The sequence below is a fragment of the Rhea americana genome, unplaced genomic scaffold, assembly GCF_003343005.1.
Source record: "Rhea americana isolate MKP2758 unplaced genomic scaffold, rheAme1 scaffold_32, whole genome shotgun sequence".
Taxonomy (NCBI): domain Eukaryota; kingdom Metazoa; phylum Chordata; class Aves; order Rheiformes; family Rheidae; genus Rhea; species Rhea americana.
The window spans coordinates 5125592-5145050 of record NW_028186446.1 but is presented as its reverse complement, the minus strand read 5'-3'; the positions used below and the strand labels follow the sequence as shown (position 1 = coordinate 5145050).

The window sequence follows — 19459 nt, the reverse complement described above, 5'->3', positions numbered from 1 at the left end:
AAAAAAAAGGTGCACTACCGTCAGTCAGATATTACTCATAGTTATCAGAGAAAAGAGAAGCCTATTGTAGCATCTCTCCATTTGAAAGCTAAGAGACTAGCAGACAGCTTAGACACACACAGCATTATCCACCAGTAACCTGGGGATCTTTTGGCCAATTTTAACCAAATACAACAGTGACAAAAGTCTCAAGATTAGTTCAGTTCTTACAGGTTTTATGCAAAGTCTGCAGTTTGGTAGAAGACAGAGGCATATCAGTCCCCCTTTCCTATTCCGCAGGTTTAATGTCAACTGAGCCATTCTATCTGACCTGGCTCTGTGGAATCAGCACACACAGCTTGGACTGAACCACACTGCGTGTTGTCTCAAACCCTGCTRGTAGCTGGAGGCATTGTATGTGACGTGCGGAGGACCAAAATGGAGAGAATAAAAACTTTACAAGGAAGGTAACAGTGGTGACAACAGACAGACCTAGTAAAAAAGGTTTTCAGCATTTTTTACTGTCCACAGAACACAGCAAAATAGTGATACTAACTTAAGATTCACCAACTATTCTGGAACATTAAGTTCTTACAAGCAAGTTCTAGTTGCTGACAAGCACATTTAACATTTCTAAAGACAAATGCATCTCAGGATCTCACTACAAAATCTTTTGGTGTAAAAGACATTTAGCTGTCATTATACTGTTAATTAACATATCATAGCAGCACAAGATGTACTGCATATAATGGATATCAGCATTCTAAGGACTCACCTCTATAGCAGGATAATAATTATAATTCCAGTACCAAAATGTTTTTGGAAGGTATCCTCTGATTAAGAGATGTTCTGGAACGAAGGGATGAAAAGTTTCTCTACCACTTGTATCTCTAGAATCTCCTGCTTCCACATTAATGATCTCCATGCATTTTCCTAGTGCGAGGTCTTCAATAGAAGAACTGTGAGAGCATTTGTTAGTTTTAAATGCTGTAACAAATCTCTTCAGAGCTTCTTTGCTTAGAACATAACCTGCTCCTCCACTCATGTAGCCTTGTTTCACATAAGGTTTAAATCTTCTTCCAAAGTATATTGGTTGTTCAGGATTGTATTTTGAAAGAAGCCATCTCAAATTGTCCAATATAACATATGTATCATCATCTGCTTTCATAAACCAATCAGCATCCTCAAAATAATGGTCATAAACATATTGAAAAGCTTTAATAGTCTTCCAGTACAGTTGGTCCCTGCCTTCTTTGGTTTCTAGGCCCACAGTTGGAAAGTCTTTATTTTCCTCAGAGCTCATAAAAAGTATTTTATTACAACGCTGGGCCCAAGTGGCCTTAACATGTTTGGCTTTCTTTTCTAGATTCTGAGGTCCGGTCATCACCCAACAAAGTATTTTCACCTTCTGATACAGTCCTTCTGCAATATTTTTATTCTCATCTTAAAAAAAAAAAAAGAAAAAGAAAAAAGAAGAAAAGAAAGGCAAGTTTTAAACCTGTATTACAATTCATTGAGTAGCAAAAYAAACAGAGGAACATCCTCCTCTAAACATTCTCTTTCTACATCAGAGAAGACATGCACAGAGAGAAAAGGTGTCTGCTTCCAAAAGCACCAGTTATTGGTTTCAATATTAAATTTGGGAAGAAAATAACCCCCCTCGTTCCCCCCAAGAAACTTAAAATTCTCAAAGCTACTCAGATTTCACAGGAAAGAGGAAAGTATCAATACCATAACACGCATTTGTTTAGGAAATGGAGGTTTTATGAAGTCTTGATTCATGCATAAAAATGTATGTATATATGTAACCAACCACTTCATGGTGTTAGAAGACTAACGAAATTTTAAAAACTGAGTATTTTGCCATCCACTGTGAAGAAAGTTAATGATGACAAGTTAAAGGGTCAAAAAGCTACTTTTTTCCTATATATATTTACGTTAACTAACAAAATGTAATATTTCTAAAATAGTAATGTATCTCTAAAGGAAAAAAGCAGACAGGAAGCCAGAACAAAAGAGTTTAACACCAGATCAAGTTAAACCATATTTGTAATRAAAATAAGGTTTATGATACTATGAAACTAATACTGTTGCTGTGCCAAAATCCTTTTATTTTTGACAGATAATCCAACACAACTCATCTAGAAAATATCCCACAGACAGTGACATCTTCAGGAGTGGTCTTAAAATATATCTGTTTATCCTTCAGGCAGTAATAAGTTCTCTTAATAATAATTTTCTATGATTGCACGGCAAAACATTCACAAATCTGTCTTAACTGTGCAATTTAAATTCTTTTATTTAGAAACTCTTTTATCCAGAAAATTATTTGATTAATGGCGTGTTCAGCAAATGCATTATATTGCAACCAATTTTTCTCATTCAAATTGCCCTAGCTCTGACACGATCTGTACTTAGGATTTAAAATGACCTCTTATAAAGAAATATGTAAAATGTAAAATAGGCCTAAACTATTATGTGGGTCTACATTCTTAAAAGAAAAAAAAAAGAAGAAAAAACATTCAAGTGCAATTCAGTCTGTTTTTGACTGAGAACAATGCTGTGACTTTGGACTTTTGCAAATTCAGCTCGGCACACAGTGCCCACAGTGACCTCTCCTGCAACAATTCTGAGTTCTATTAATCCAATCAAAAAGTTAATTTGTTTTTCAGTTTTATCTTAGAGGCTAAATTAGAAGTTAGAAATGGTCCAAGGCTAGCTTCTTTAACCTAAAAAAGCAATTTGGTCACCTTTACAGCACTAGCAAATAGATCTGCTTATCAAAACCACATTCGTTGTGATTCCTTTGAGAACTACCAAGTCTGCACGCAGCAGTTGAACAAGCAGTTGACCTGTAAGAGTGAAGGAAAAATCACTATTGTAATAAAAACATACACAAAAATATCATTCAATACACCTCAGGAGAACAAAGTTATTTAGGCATAACCTGCATATAGGGAAAGTGGAAGAAAAGCATTCATACGCATTCTAGGCAATGAAGAAAACAACATTTTGCATTGTATAAAAAGGAGGCAAATTACTGATTTAGTCAGGTGTAACAAAATACCTTTATGTTGTCCAGAGTCTGCATTGAAATTCATTTGTCCTTGCAGCTGATTACTACCAGTATCTGCTGAGTGTTGGCCATGTGGGTCATTGTGAAGAATATGAGGTTGAATCTTAACCTGTTCTTCTAGTATCATGCTGAACAGAAGATAGCATAGGAAAAATCCTATTGCAGATCCAAAAGTGAAGGTTAGAAGGTTCATCAGTGATTTAGATGAGGCCATTTCCTAAAGACAATTGGCTGTCAAAAACAAGTGAAAAATATATTAAGTTTAAAGTAGCACAGAACTCGAATCAAGAAATATAGGAAAWTCAAGGAATAACTCTGAAGCCGGAGGCCTCAGTAATGAGCTCCCCCAGACTTGCTTGGGAGCTTAAGCAYAAAAGCAATACAAATATTTATATAAAACTGTACACTCAGGTATAAATATAGTGCAACGGGCAACGTATGCATTGTTGAGCTTTTAATCATGAAGGACACTCAAAAAACAAAACAGCAATTGCACATACAGAAAACATTCATTTAATGTACCTATCTAATATTTATATAAGAATTTATAAAAAGGGCAATAATTTAATTACAAAAAGTTAATACACATTCTCTGCTTATTCTTTTGGTCCCAACAAACTTGTCCTTTAAAAAAAAAGTGATTCTTAAGTCTTTTATGAGAATAACAAAAGATGACCAAATACAATCTACAGGTCAAGACAGGATATGATAATGAGATGTATTCAGGCTCTATAAGTAAATAAGTTACAGAAACCCTTTAATAGATGTCAAATACAAGCAGACTGTGAAGACTTACAAAAGAAAACCAACTCTGATCTCAGAGCAGGTAAGTTCTCCTTTCATTTTCAGAAGTACTGAGAATAGACTCTCAGAAGACAGTATGCATATTTTTAAGAGGCATTTGGAAGAAGAGGAGAAGAAAGCAAAATATTAGACTGATGGCATCTTATACACATCAAAAACTTCATATTCTAGCAATGTAAGACYTTCACTTCAGCCATATTCTTGGTCCCCAACAGGGAAGGACTCAGCTAACCATTTTTGTAAAATAAAACAAAACTAGCATTTACATCTGTATACAGCTGAGTCCGTTTACATCTCCARAACAAATCTGTGCATATATATATGACTGTTAAACGCATACTGAAGTCAAACAAGAACTTTACACACAAGTTCATAATGTTTCTCCATTAGAAACATTTTAATATCAATGGGCAATAATTCAATTTAATTAGTTAGCCAAAAAAGATAATTATGGTATGCAGAGAGCACAAGTAAGTCAGGCAGGAGCAAGTATTGATATTTTCTATCACAATATCCCACAGCTTTGACTTTTATGCCAGTTAATAAATTATGGTTTCAATAAATCTACAGTGCACAAGGCAAAATGACTGCAAAAAAAAAAAAAAAAAAAAAAGAAGAAGAAGAAGTTAGGGGAAACTGAAAATCACTAGAGTGCAAAAAGAATGGGACCCTTTGGAAAAAATAGGGAAATGTATGGTATCTTGAAGTATGGTAACATGCCTGCAATGGAATGCTGGAGACAGACAGACAGTAGTAAATATAAATTGTTTCAGAAAACAGTAACATAAAAGGACTCCATGACACATGCGGTGAACCTGGCTACAAGAATGTAATCTCTTAACATTTCTAACTCATGCAATTTACATTGTTTTGCATTTATCTTAAGCTTCAAATTCCCTACTAGAGTAGGTAAATCCCAAACAAGAAACCTGCATGGCACATAGGGCCCATTCCTCTAAAAAAGTAGTAGTACATCCTATATTTTATCTGACAGCACACATGATACTTTAAACATATATCCTCCTGTCTGCTATACACTGGATTACAAAAGGGTATTTAGTTATTACTACTGAAAGCAAACAACAGTGGAAAAAAAGATCATAGGCCCTAAACTTTATGAAGCTCCATTCCTGCGAAGTCTTAATCCGAGCAGAATCAAAGGCCCCTCTACACACAACAGATTCTATGCAAGGTATTGAACTTTGACAAACACCAAGAATTCCACCTGAAAAACATTAGGCGGAAAAGAGCTWCTGCTATCAACACCACTTGTTTAGCCAGTCACAGAAGAGGCCATAGGCTATGAAGAGTCTGCTGAGAAAACACCGTCCTCAAGCAAGCTGCATGAATCCCTTGGGCAGCAGCACACACTCCAAACACAAAACTGTCTGTCTGACCTCACACCTGAAAGGAAACAAGAGAGGACAGAGAAGAGGTGCATGTATAATCAGGCTGACATGCTTGSAAATCATCTGATTTACTGCACATGTGCAGATCTAGATCATCAAGGAAGCAGCTCTAAGGTGATAYAGCTTACTTTCCCCACCACTAGAAAAATGAAACAGAACTGGAAATGCAACTATGAAGCACACAAGAAAAACTAAAAACTTGATGGCTGTCCCAAAGTAACATAACTGTATCTGTTAAAGAGCTGCAGGTTTTTTTAAAAATATGAAAAGACATTTTATGCAAATTTTTATCATATGTTACCTTACTTCATTTCAGTGCTCCATCTGTGTGGAGACTTGTAAACTAACAATAACCTTAGACATCACCTTGAAGTATSAAATATATTGCATTACCACTTGTGGCTCAGGCCCTTGAAAAAGTGACTTTATTTCCAGCAKTATTACTGGAGTCTCATACATCATTAACTTGGAAAGAAATCAAAAGGAGTTAGATCATGTGTCCTCCAAAACAAACCTCATTTAAGGAAAAGTCTATATGAACAAGCAGCCTATGACACTGAAAAGTACCACTGTWCTAAAAACATCTATTTCATTGTTTTGTTTTTGCTTGTCCCATATATCACCACAAAACCCCCATAAAACTGGCAATACAAAAGGCAAGAGGGCCAAGACAAAACAATGCCTTCAGCAAATGAAACAGGAGAAAAAAAAAACAAAACATGCACTCACACAAACTACAGCAGTTTCTAAAAGTAGTAGTCCCTATTGTTCCACTTTTTAGGATTAGGTGCCTCTTCAACACTCAATTTCAGTTATCTGCTCTGACAGCTGTTAAATTACTTCTGTTTGGAGAGTGTAAAAGAATATAATTTGAAAGTAACTGCTGATAATTGAACTATGGAATTGCATTAAACTAAAACTGTGTTAAACTCTTCAGAAAGAAATGTAAGGTAAGATTTCCATTTTAGTATTTTCATTGTGAAGTGTATTCATCACATTTGGAAATCACAAGTTGATTTGGCAGTATTCCACAAGCCAGGAGGCTTTTTGGGCGGAGGCAAGGCCAGATGCTGAGGCGGCTTGGTAGTTCATATGAAAACTGTGCAAGACAGTTCAATCTAAAACAATCTGGTTTTCATTCTGTTAATTTTATATCAGCAGTCTGTACCACTATATGCACGCATGAATAGTCATATGTATATAAAAGCTTTCCATCAGCAAATGGGAGAGTAATTTTTCAGTTTTTATATTATGTTGTCATTCGACACAAGGGTCTTTTAATTTGTGAGTAAAATAATCTAATGGTACAGCAATGGACTAGAAAGTGTCTAAAATGAAGATCAGTTCTTATCACTACATTTAGATAGTCATGTAAGTAGTCCCATTCATATCAACCAAATTGACAACTTAGAGTTTTAAACCTCTATCACAGTTTAAAAGTCATTGTGGATTTGGCTCAAGTTTAAGTTTTGATGGTCGAAGTTTCTCAAATCCTCAAACCCAGGGAAAAACAAAAGTTTCATGTCTTGGAGTTTGCCAAATCCAGTAGTCCAATGAAGCAAGGCTACCACAGCCAGTGGCAAGGCTGAGCATGCATTTCCAATAGTTAAACACACAAATACTTATATTGAAAACATATATACATACACATACAGATCAACATAGAGCTTACAGAGACACGAAGAGCACCAACAGCCTAGCCTCATCCTGTTCCTCTCTCTAGCCAAACACAGGGAAGGTCTATTAGTGGAAAAATATATATATATATATATATATATATATATACACACACACAATGTGGATCCCTCCAGTAATTGTCTTTAGACTGGCCTCAGTCTACCCAGTACTGGATCCGTATTCTCCCCAGTTGCTGGCATCCGAATATACAAAACCCCTGGCCCCACTCCAGGTGCTAGTACTAAGATCCCCTCACTCACATACATGGCGCATTCACACACACAGGCACCTACTCCCCCCATCCCTCCCACCCCAGATCCTCTTGCTGTTGCCTCACACATAAGCACACACATGAAATAGGCCTCTAAATTGACCCCCAAGCCTTACACAGTCTCTCYGGTAGTTAGCCTGGACCTCCTGGTCTCTCCAACAACCAGCTTGCAGACCCTCTGGTCTCTCTGATATCTGGCTCAGACATACAGCTGCTTCAAYACCTGGCTCACAAGACACCCGCCCTTCTCAACAGCTAGTTCAGCTAGATATTCACTAGTGATCACACACTGACACACACATCCACACAACACGCATGCACTTTGGTCTCTYGAGTTGCTGGCACCCCAGGCCCCTAGGACCTGATGTCCCCACTCTAGCTGTCAGCACTTAGACCCTCACATACTCCAGCTGCTAGCACCAAAGACACAGTCCCTGTGACCTATTGTCTAACTGAGGCTGCTGGTACTTCGACTCTCAGTCACTCTGGTCTCTCCAGCCACTGGTTCCCAGACACACAGGCCCCTGTGACTGAAGACCCTGCAATTGCCACTGCTCAGACCATCGCTTCAGTCTCTCCAGTTGCTGACTCACCAGACCTCTAGGACCTGCAGTCCTATCCAGTTGGCACTTAAACCTCCATATGCACACAGAACAGAGTCCTCCTGTCCAGGAAAATAGTCAGAAACATGAGTTTATGAAAAGATAGGACAGGCTGCAGTGACCAGGCACAGGGCGTAGCAGACAAACAGATCATCTGTTTACAGGCATCTGTTTACATAGGACTGGTCTCATTTATTCCCTTCTCTCTCCATTTTCCCACACTTGTTTCACCATCTTTCCCCAAACCATCTTGATCCCTCCCTTTCCCTGAAGTCTTGTACAATCCCTAGAGGTGCTCTTCTACATGCCATATACATCCCATCAGGCACCTTTGTAAAGAGTAACCCCCAAAGTCTGTAAGCTGATCCAGAGAGCTTTTCTCTTGGCTCACAGTGATGGGTGTCACACTGGGGCAATGGGTGGATCACCCTCCTGAGATAGCCCCCAGGAGTTGGGCCGGAGGGTGTGGGGGGGTGTCCTTTATCTGATTAGGTCTTTGGGGTCTGCTGCTCACCATTGTGTCTCTGTGCTCTTTTGTGTTTGTGGAGATGAGCCTTTGATGACATAACCTAGTATCAAGGTACCATAGCTGTCATTCTTCTAGCTGCTCCAGAAAGAGTTAAAGTCCTTCCTAAGCCAAGGTAAATTTAAGGAATACCCATGCAATAGGAATACATGATACTACAGCTTACTCATGCAAAAACTTTGATATCACTAAGGAAACTCAGAACATAAAGCTTTCTGAACTTCTTTAAAGAGGAAGCACATCCAATAAAAAAACAAACCTGGGATTTTGAAGTTTACAGAACGCAGGACAGAAGCCTAAATATTTCGTGTGTGTTTCATCCCAGTAACATAACATAATCATTTTGGCTTAATATTTGACAAAATAACTAAGCAGAATAAGGCTAGCTTACACACATACAGCTGGCTCTGCCTTAGATCCCTTATTTATGAAGTGAAGTGGGAGTGAGCTCTGAGGCCCCAACATGAAACAGAAGGTACATATCCTTTGAGAACAAATAAAATAAAAATGTAGAAAATGTAGCTAGTTGTACAGTGCCCAAGAAAGGTTTTCTGCTCACCAAGCCCCATTACTTCAAGCTTTATACAAACATACTATCATATGYTTCTAAGATGAAACTATATTCAGAACAGCCATGGATTTACCAATGCTATCTGCATGAAGCATTACTATGAACTGCTGCAGTTTCCTGGCAATTAAGCACACATTGCATAATTTTCAAAGACCTTTTATTAAAAAAAAAAATCTAATGGCATAAACATTTCTCCAGAGATGAACTTTCTCATGAAAAACACAAAAGAAACTAAATATAAACAACAACAGCGAAGTATTTTGATAGAGGTGAAAAATAAAGAGCATGGAAACAATACCTGTAATAATCCACAGTACAGGTGAGAAGAAAGAAAACTCTTAATAGCGTCTTTCCTACCAACTTCCCAAATCTGGCATCCTCCTTTAGCAACAAGTTACCACATCCAAAGGCACCACTCACACTATTTCTAGACCTCTATTAACCTCGCTCTTACTGCGGGGAACTGCGACGTCAGTCCAGGAAGTCCCCGTTATGAGGAACGGCAGGCGGATGGGTGGGGAGCAGCGAGCAAGTCCCCTCTCCGCCGGGCGCTCTCCCTCCCGCTGTTCGCGCCCTCCGTGACTCACGCTTCCCCTCAATGAGCTTCTTCAAGGCCTCCCCCTCCCGGGCGGGCAGCCAGGCACCTGCTGTCCCCGCCAGCGGCGGCTTCTCCGAGCACCCCCGCGCCGGCCACCTCCTCCCGCCCCATCGCCGCAAGGAGGCGCCTTCCACACGCCCTCTCCCGCCGGCCCCTCGCCAGACGGGACGCTGGGGCCTGCCCGCCGCCCTCCCCGCCACACACCGGCCCGCAGCCCGCCCCACCCCCCCGCGCTGCCCGCCCCCNGGCTCGTCGAGCAGCCTTTTACCGTGAGAAGGTCCCGCGAGAGCGCAGGCCCGCCGGCTCATTCCCTTTCCGCGCCGCAGAAACTAAGGGGACACCGATGCGCCGGCGCCTCTCYGCGAGCGGCGCGTACCGGAGCCCAGCGAGGGGGAACCGCCGGGCGCCCCGGCAAGACGTTTGGTTCCCGGTTTTAGTAGCCCTCCCCTCCGTTGTACCGATGTGCTAGGTCTTACACGCCAAGCAGACCACTTCAAAGGTTTATTCTTGGTGTTAGTGTTTCTGACRAGTTTCTCAGTTTATTGGCACCCGCTTTTCATTTGTTTTTACCCGGTTTGGGGTCTTTTCAACATGACTCTTCTGCTGCTGACGCTGTTACTTGTAGGCAATGCTACCAGTTCTGAACTTGATTTTGATGTTGCTCCCTTAAACACGCATAGCTGAAACGGCTGGAGGAATGGGACACTACGGTACAAACTAGGGAAGGTTTCTCTCTTCTTTCTGAACTGYGCTCTTCTCCTTTTGAAACCCACTTCGTTCTCTGAAATTCCAGCCCTTCTGCCTTATTTCCCTTAACAGTCAATTCAACTGCTGAGTTTTCAAACTAATCCTTCCCTATTTTACTGGTAAAACAACAGCTGGCTGTAAGAGCAATTGGTTTTGCAGAAGAACTTAGAGCGGCATACTCATTTCTGAATTCACCAGAAGAGGTTGTTGTGCAAACATTGCACAGACAGCGCGATTACAAGAAACAAGCACTTCAGATAAGCCCGCTGCAGCTGACGTAGCAGTTTCTGGAGAAAGCAGATGGTGCCAGAGAGCACCGCGGAGGACAGGGAAGAGAAGGAAGCCGCCCTGTCCCCAGGCTCTGTCTTCAGTCAGCTGCGCGGCGCGGCGCGGCGCCTTCCTGGGGAAGGGGAAAGGGGGAGCTCGGCCCGGAGGGCGGCGGCGGACTTCAGGGCGAGCACAGCTTCGGCAGCTCTTACCTATCTTACGCTCCCCACGCAAGCGAGTTCTGAAACTACAGGCGTTTATCGCCTGTAAGAAATAAATAAAAAGCACGTGAAAACGCTCAGGAAAGCGCGGCCCGCGCCGGAGCGCGCGAAGCCCCCGTGCCCCAGCCGCCCTGCCGGGCGCGGAGCGCAGCGCGGGGGGGGAACGGGGGGAGGAGCCGCCCCTCGCCCCGCCCCTCGCCTCCTCGCCCCGCCCCTCGCCCCCTCGCCCCGCCCCTCGCCTTCCGGGCCCGCGCGCGCCCCGCCCCGCCCCTCGCTCATTGGGCAGCGGCGCCGAGGGGGCGGGGCCCGGCCCTGCGCGCCGTTAACCCGCGCGCGCCCCGCCCCGCCGCGCGCTCATTGGGCAGCGGCGCCGAGGGGGCGGGGCCCGGCCCTGCGCGCCGTTAACCCTTGCCGCCGCCGCCGCGTGGCACGCTCGGTGTTACCCGTGTGGTGGCGCGCGCCTGCACAGCTGCCCGCGCGTAACGGCCCGCGCGTAACGGCCGTCACGCGGGGAGGGGGGGCGGGAGGCGCGCTGTGCCTGGGATCCGAGCTTCCCTCYCCACGCGCGAGTTCCGTGTGGAAACGAGAACCTCTCCTTGTTTCCCGCTTCCCTCCTCCGCTCGTGCTTTCGCCTCGCGGTCCRCCGGCGGCGCGGCCACGTTGGCGGGCACGCCGCGACTACGGCCCGCGTCCCCCGTGCGGAGTGGCCGGACTCGCCCGCTGTGGGGAAGGCGGGTGCGTGCGGCTGTGCAGGGCCGGGGCCCGCTCCCCTGCCGCGCTGGGCGTCTGGGGTCGGGGCTTTGAGACCTGCGGGTGAAAAAACGGCAAAGGCCGGGAAGGGGAGAACATGGGGGGTACAGGATAGCAAAGAGCGTTACCTCTCCTCTTGACCACGCAGAGGTTTCTTAGCAGTAAGATATTTTGGCGGTGACACCTCCTCTGCCTCTGGGAAATAAATCGTCCGTGCAGGGCTGATCCTTTCACCCTCTGACTTTATTACCTTTCTCGTGGTGCCTGGTTTTGCCTGGAAGCAGATGTGTGGTGTGCTGAGGCAGGGCTGTGGGAGCTTCACTGCTTTCCAGCCCCTCATTCCCTTCACTTCGGTAGGTCTGGAGCCCCTGCACTTCCAAAATTCCACTGGGCAACTGCAGGAGATTGTTGCTAAGTAACTGCACCTTCAGAAATCTTTCCTTATCTCCCTGGGCTAATGCTGCCTACCTTTTTTCACATTGGTGACATTACTCACTTGATACATTTCTTTTGGAAAATCTATTAAATATGAAGAGGAATGATAGCTTTGAAAGGTGTTTTCCATTACAGTGTAATCAAAGGGTAGCACTTTGGCAAAATGCAGTTTTGCAGGTACTAGATAGAGATTACATGAAAGGACTTATGAAAGGACCGGGGTGCATAAAGGTACAAACAAGAACTATTCCTTGGTAAGGGCCACTGGTATTTCTGTAGATGGAGATCACTGTGCTGGTCTTGATCTCTYGCCACATCTCCTTGTAGTGTTCAGTTCTCCCTCCAGCCCTTCTAAGCATTCAGTCCAAACTATAGCTTTGCCTCTTCATGWCAGTAGGTCTCTGTGCTTGCTTTCTGCCTGTCCTCCCCTCAAATCAATTATTCTCAGGTATGTATGCCCTTTCCTCTAATGGAAAATTGGTCATGCAGGGTAGCTACACAAGATGCTGACTTCTGTACCAGTTTAAGAAGCCCCCATATCCCGCATGGCTCTAGGTCATGGTCGCTCATTTTTGCCCCATCCCATCATATGCTGCCACCTCAAAAATAACAAGCAACTTAGTGAATAGTGGTACCTCCTTAAGTTAGTTTCATCATACAAGAAAGTGAGGAAGGGAGGTGAGTATTTGTTGCAGAGGAAGCTTTAGTTTTGGCATTCATAAATTCTCTGACCGATAAACAATTACAAAGGCAATGGAAACTGCAGAGGCTGCAGAAATGGTAGAAGTGTCAGCATGTCTTTGTGTCCTTTTGCCTTCTTGTGCTTTTCCTATTTTTCCCCCCACCAAAGTTTGATAGGAGTTGTGTCCACTCATATCCAGGGCATGCCTCAAAATTCTGGAATAGAGTACACAGTTTTCAAAATGTGTCTTATTACAGATAAAATGATTGACTTGAATGAAGATGTTTTGCTTGGCCAATTGTAAAGCCTGGTTTTACATTAATGGGTTCTATTGCCAAGATCTGTGGCATGTATATAGTACCTGTGGGTATATATATGCACTAAATGCTACACTTTTTCATGTCGGCATGTTTATTGAGCTGTCTCATTCTTTGTTAGCTTAGTTTGAAAGGAAAATTTCAGAAGAGAAGTAAAATATACCACAATTGAACAAAGGTCAGTCGTGACCTGCCTATCCGTGTACATGCTGTGCTTCCTGTAACGGATGTAACTGGTTTGGCCACAATGTAATAACCATTCAAAAGTTTTATGGGGAAATTTACCTACTACACATTCAAGGAGGTTTATTTTACTCAGGGACAAGTAAGAAATCTCTGACAGTTCAGAATAAGGGGACATGCAGAGCTGTACTTCCTATGAGGGGCTACCTCAGTGTGAAGTGGTAGCACATACACTTTCACACCTACCTTTATTGTGCAGTGCTGCTTTGTATAGCTATCCAGATGCACAGCTTATTGTTTAGAGGAAAAAAGCCCCCCCTGCTTTTTTTTTAATCAGAAAGCAGGAACAGACCTGGTGTTCTATCTTGGTTGCGGGGCATGCAGTTCTGCTCAGCCCCCTCTCAGATCACATAAATGTACTACTTCAGTGGGAGGCTTTGTCCTCTGCTACTGACAGAGCCCAGCAGTGATGGGGGACATACTAGTACCATGGTAAATTGGACATATTACGAGATCCACGYCACTTACCTTCTGACACATACACAAGAGTGGCTGTAAATATATGAGAGGGAAAATAATTTCTTAGCAGTTTACTTTAAAAGGAAGTAACTTACTTTGGTTTTCATGTTAGCACAGAAGGAACGGAGGAAGGAGTAAGGACCCTTCCCTGCTAAGGGATGCTAACCATAATCAACATAAAGACTGTTTCTCACATGATCCCAAAAGATGACAGGGCAAAAGCAGGGCTCTCAGTCACTGTACAATTCAYGGGGTATGCCTCGTTCAGATACCCAAGGGATGGGCATCCCTTGTCTCCATCCCTAAGCCCTCTGGAGGGCATTCCAGAGTATGCATCTACCATAAAAGCCAACTCACAGGGTTAGTCATAGCAACTACTGTGCTAAACTCTTAATTTCCCATACATTTCCATGTACAGGAGAATGAGAATGCAGGTTTCTAAYGAAGAAAGCTGGCAAAAATTCAAGGTGGAAGGCAAAATGCAATAGTTGCTGTGAGGCTGTACTATTTCACAAGTCATTGACTATATACATAACATTTGAATCTAAATATCTACTTAGATATCTAATAAATATTTTAATAAATTTTAAWAAACAAATTGTGACATTTTTTCTGCAAGCAGCACATTCCAGGGGTGCATTAGGAAGAATGTGGGGTGCACTAGGAAGTGTCGTCAGCAGGTCGAGGGAAGTCATCCTCCCACTCTACTCAGCTCTGTTGAGGCCACATCTGGAGTATTGTGTCCAGTTTTGGGCTCTCCCGTACAAAAGAGACATGAAGCTACTGGAGAGGCCTACAGCGTAGGGCTAAGAAGATGATTAGGGGATTRGAGCTTCTCTCTTTTGAGGAAAGGCTGCAAGAGCTGGGCCTGTTTAGCCTGGAGAAGAGAAGACAGTGGGGATCATATCAATGTATACAAACACCTTAAGGGAGGGTGTCAAGAGGATGGAGCCGGACCCTTTTCAGTTGTGCCAAGTGATAGGACAAGAGGCAACAGGTACAAACTGAAACACAGGAAGTTCCACCTGAATATGAGGAAAAACTTCTTTACAGTGAGAGTGAGAGAGCACTGGAACAGGTTGCTCCTTCTCTGGAGATATTCAAAACTTCGATCCTGTCTACATACTCTAGGTGACCTTGTTAGAGCAGAGTGGTTGGACTAGATGATCTCCAGAAGTCCCTTCTAACCTCAACCATTCTGTGATTCCTACTTCTCAGTGACTGACAAGGAAATAGCTTTACGAGGTCAAATTCTATATACTTCCATGAATAACTGTTTACTTCCATGGATAACTGTTTTGTTTTCTTGATCTTTTGTTCAATTATAAATGGTCTTATTTTGACACCATTTATGCTATTATTGTTATCAATAAAGACCATGAAAATGTATATTGATRAGTAATTCCCATGTGTTTTGACTGAAAGCTACTTTTGTTTCTTCTATTACATTTACAGATCATGCTTAGTTGGTCAAACAGAGGACCAGATTAAATATAGTCTTTTACTGGCTTAATATTTACATTTACAAAAAATCACATTAGCTTGGCTGTTCTGATTCAGAGTGCGAGTAACCTAAAAAGCTGCTAAACACTGAGATGCTCTCTAAGGAACCAAGTACCCATTCCATACCTGCTTATGAACCCACAGATCTTTGTGATTATAGTGTTCTAACCTGTCATTGACAGCATATTCCCACATGGTCCTGCCTCAAATCACTGAAGAAGCAAAACTCTGAAATACAGAACAGTCTGAGAGGTTACCGTAGAGGCTATGAATCTTGACCTGTGGCATTTATCTGCTTGATGACTAAGAAGCGGTTTTATTTTAAAATGCAAAACAAAATCCTATGGCTTTTTCACCTCCCCAGCTTACTGCACACATTAGTGAGAAGTCAGATATCTTAGTACTTAGTAGTTCTCAGCCAAATTTAAACTATGTAGCTCTATAATGACAATTACAATATGTAGCCTTGCAATTAAACAAAGAATCCAGGCTTTGTTTTCAACTGAAACTCTGCACGTCTTCAGAGCCCGCACTCTAAGAGTTAGTGRCTTCTTTCAGCCTGAATAATCATAAAATGAATACATGACTGTGACTTAAATAGCACTTTTATAATGCATTCTTATTCAAATGAGACTGTGTACATGCAAGTATTTGGTTTAAAGCTGCCTTCACTAATTGGGACACTTGCACCTTCTGGTTGTTGCAGATGTGTCCCTCATAAGCCTGAGTTGTTAGGACAGCTGAGCTGTATTGGAATGTTAACTCACTTCACTTTGTTTTTCAAATTAAAATCTCAAAAATACTACATAGTAGCTGGTCTTTGTGAAAGCTCAATGAGAAAAGTATCATATGCTTTTGTCTTCTTACTACTGTAGGCATTATTTCTGTATCATTACATACAGAAACAGATCGTAGTTGCCAGTAGACTGGACTAGGTCAAGTAAAAGCATAATCCATGCTTCTGTCCTTCTGTCCTAATTCTTACACCAGTAAAGATGGCTTGGGGAGGGGCATACTAATTCCATACGGTGTCTTGGAACAGTTAAAACAGTATACAGAGGTGTAGAAGTAATCTGTTTGATTACTGCTTGAGATGCTGAAAAGGAGAAATAAAAAGAAAGTCAATTATAATATAACAAAGAAGTAAGAGGGTTCTCTGTGCTAAAGTACACTCCCAGCCTTCTTTTCACCAGTAAGAACACTGGCTGGCTTCCTACTGCGATACAGAACTTTACTTACTATATTTCTTGTACAAACAATAGTGGAATGTCATGTAATAATACACACCACTGATCTGTAATGTACTGTCTGCATTTAAACAATGYACAATCTCTACATTGCTATTCATGTTAATTAGATCTGCTTGCAACAAATAATTGACTTAAAATAAGCCATTGTGAAATTTTAGATTAGTATTTAACATGTGCCAAAAATTTGAATGATACACTTTKAGTGAAAGAATAAGAAAGCAATCACTGTTTCTTGCTGGAAATGTGATATATGAATTATCTGTCTATTTGAAAGTAAGAAAGCTTTAAAATAATTTTAAATAAGAGTTTTGTTCTTTACTGAACTTTAAGATTTTAAATGCCTTTGTTTCTATTTTGATTGGAAATAACAGAAGAAATATTGTGGACTATCATACTGAAAATTCTGCATGAAAAGTAGTTCCCAAAGTGCTTCTCTCAGGCTTACAGACTTGCCTCAAAACCCATTTCAAAGTGTTTTGGACCAGACTCTTAYACTACATCTGTACTTCTAAGTGAAACTCTGCCAAGGACTACTCTGACATAATTATTTTATGATTTCTCAGTTCAAAGTAAGCTGAGGGCTGTGTTGCAGCCCCTCAGAGTGGGATTTTCATATAATGAAACTGAGAAAATGGAACTCATTTTGCATGCTGTGGAATGTGGCATGAAGGCATGCAGGGCTACTGAAGGGCTGTTGTAGGACTGCATAGTAGATGGAGTGAAATCTCCATCATTCTTTTAGAAACAGCCCTTGTAAACCWTGCCCAGACATTTTATCTTCTTGGCATGGACATACATCACGCTGAGAAGTGTGCTGATAATTAATCAACCTCCACTTCTTTAATTCACTTCCTGACTCTCTTCTTTTTATAGAAATTGGCCTCACAAATCAGATTTAAGTACTTACGAGAAATATATTTCATGTTATTCTTGTTACTAATACATTTCTGTGAAACTTAAATGGGTAAGTATATATTTATTCTACATATGCATGTAGCTAAAAAGGTAGCTAGGAAAAGTGCGGATGCTTTCTCTGCCAAACCCCACAAAAATGGCACACCAAAGGCGCAAACTAAAAAAGGTGCATTTCAAAATGGTTTGAGGCATAGCCAACACACGTGCATACATTCTTTCGTCTGCTTGTGTTGTACCTGAGCCCATTAGCAKATTCCTGAAAAAAGCAGAGGTTCAGGGGAGCTAAAATAAGATTCAAAGTAATGCTGTTACAAACCACAATTCTTGCATATTTGTGTTTCTAGAAGAGTTGATAGAAGATTTCAGCTGGCTCATGTTTCCGTATTTTTTTCTGTGAAAAATAAAAAAAGAAATGTAGSAATTAAGGTTGGAAATGTAGGAATTAATGTTGGAAATTATGCCTTTAAATTAATAAAAATATCTACATTATTACCTGGTATCTGTGATGACAGCTCAGCCACTATTCAGTAGAAATCAAAATGGAGAATAAAGTCTTCTCCCACTTTGCAATCATTAATTCTTTGATTCTTTTAATCCCTTTGAACTGATACTGCATTTTGAGTGTTTTTCTCCTCATGAGGTGATATTTATGAAATGAGATAGCGTTATTAAAAAAAAAAAAAAGTCGTAACACAAGAGTTTCTAGCTGGGAGGAAAGACATTCTGTTTTATTGTTTATATGACAGCAGTAACAACAGTTTATCACTGTACAGAATTCAGAATTAATTCCTAAGAGAAAAGTAAAGTAAATTGCTATCATGAAGGAACAAGACATTCATCTGAAGGATTAAATACTTTTTAATAAAATTAGTAAGAAGCCAATATAAACAGACTGCAAAATGATCTAAACTTCAGTGTGTACTTCTGCGACAAAAATGGAAAAGATGTATTTTCACCATTATAGTTTTGTCAAAAGAAAATAATTGGCTTAGTGTGTATGTTTATGCAGTTGTTTATTTCTTATACTGCAGTGATACTTTTGGAAGTCTAGTTATTTCAGCTCAGAGACCTTTGCTATATTTGTTCTTCACGCATGTTTCTGATATACAACACAGTGTGACCATTTCTCATTTTGAAGTAATAACTCTACCTAGTGATAGGAAACAGCAACTGCATTTGTTAGCTTTAGAATAGTGTTTCTCAATCCCTTATAAATCAAAGATCACCTAACTTTCTTAGAAATTATCCTGATGTAGCATTCATCTATTGTTATTTTTCCTCCCYTGTTTTTCTTAATTGTATTTAGGAGAGCATAATGCATCTACAAACATTTTGCTGAATACTTTTTCTTCTCAACCACTAGTGGCATTCAGGTTGCAGAATGAAATGTGCTGCTTTAAAAGACTAAAGCAGTACTACTGATGTGTGTCAAAGTGACTTTATTAGAATCTTGTCCAGTTATTCCAATTCTGTATTTTAAGTCTTTGTTATTTTAAGTGTTTGTTATGTACKTTCAGGCATGAATTTAGCTGTTACAACTTTATACCACATAGCCACATCTCAGCAAAATTTGGCTGTATTCCAGATGAAAATGATCTTGTTTGTATTAAACAATACATCTATTGAAATGGGCAAAATATCACAATAGATGAATTACAATGAAAAAGTAAACTGAAGATTGTAATTTGCAGTTAATCCTCCCATATTCACCACAACTGTCAGTCTAAATGCTAATTCAATTGGCACCTAATCTTTCTTACTCTATGAGAAAGATTAAATTAGTTCTACCAGTATGACTCTCAAATTCTGGTTTATATTATTGAATCAGTATCAGCCAACTAACTTTTCTGTCTCCTTCTACAAGTGGTTAAAAAATCACACAGAATAGTTCTTTATTTTTGTACGGGGAGAAGGGTCCCCTCAAGAAGAGAGAATAAATTACACTGGACTTCTCATTAGCTAAGTCCCCTACTATTCAGTTAAAGTCAGCAATGTTTCTTTCCTCTGTGGTCTAGAGTCTCCCAACAACAGACTCATTTGGTGTGCCATATGCCATGCCCACAACATGCACTGTATGGCCAACAGCTCTTTCAACAACCCTTTCTTGTCTGTGCTAAGAAACATGGGAGATAATGAAAAGGCCGTGATGGTAAGAAA

At 41.2% G+C, this 19459-nt stretch overlaps 1 protein-coding gene across 2 annotated transcripts in view; it reads right to left on the bottom strand.

Annotated features, from left to right (window-relative positions):
- C1GALT1 (core 1 synthase, glycoprotein-N-acetylgalactosamine 3-beta-galactosyltransferase 1) overlaps positions 1 to 11642 on the bottom strand; it is a 17162-nt gene extending 5520 nt beyond the window's left edge. Inside the window, exons 1-3 of one of the 2 annotated variants that reach the window (XM_085310531.1) lie at positions 11627 to 11642; positions 3047 to 3286; positions 755 to 1422 (exon numbers count right to left, since the gene is read on the bottom strand). In XM_085310531.1, coding sequence (XP_085166657.1) covers positions 755 to 1422; positions 3047 to 3269 — 891 coding nt within the window. In that variant the 5' untranslated portion in view covers positions 3270 to 3286; positions 11627 to 11642. Of the gene's footprint in view, positions 1 to 754; positions 1423 to 3046; positions 3329 to 11626 lie in introns of those variants that run through there. The other variant, XM_085310530.1, reaches the window with a different exon arrangement.
- Positions 11643 to 19459: the final 7817 nt, after the last annotated feature.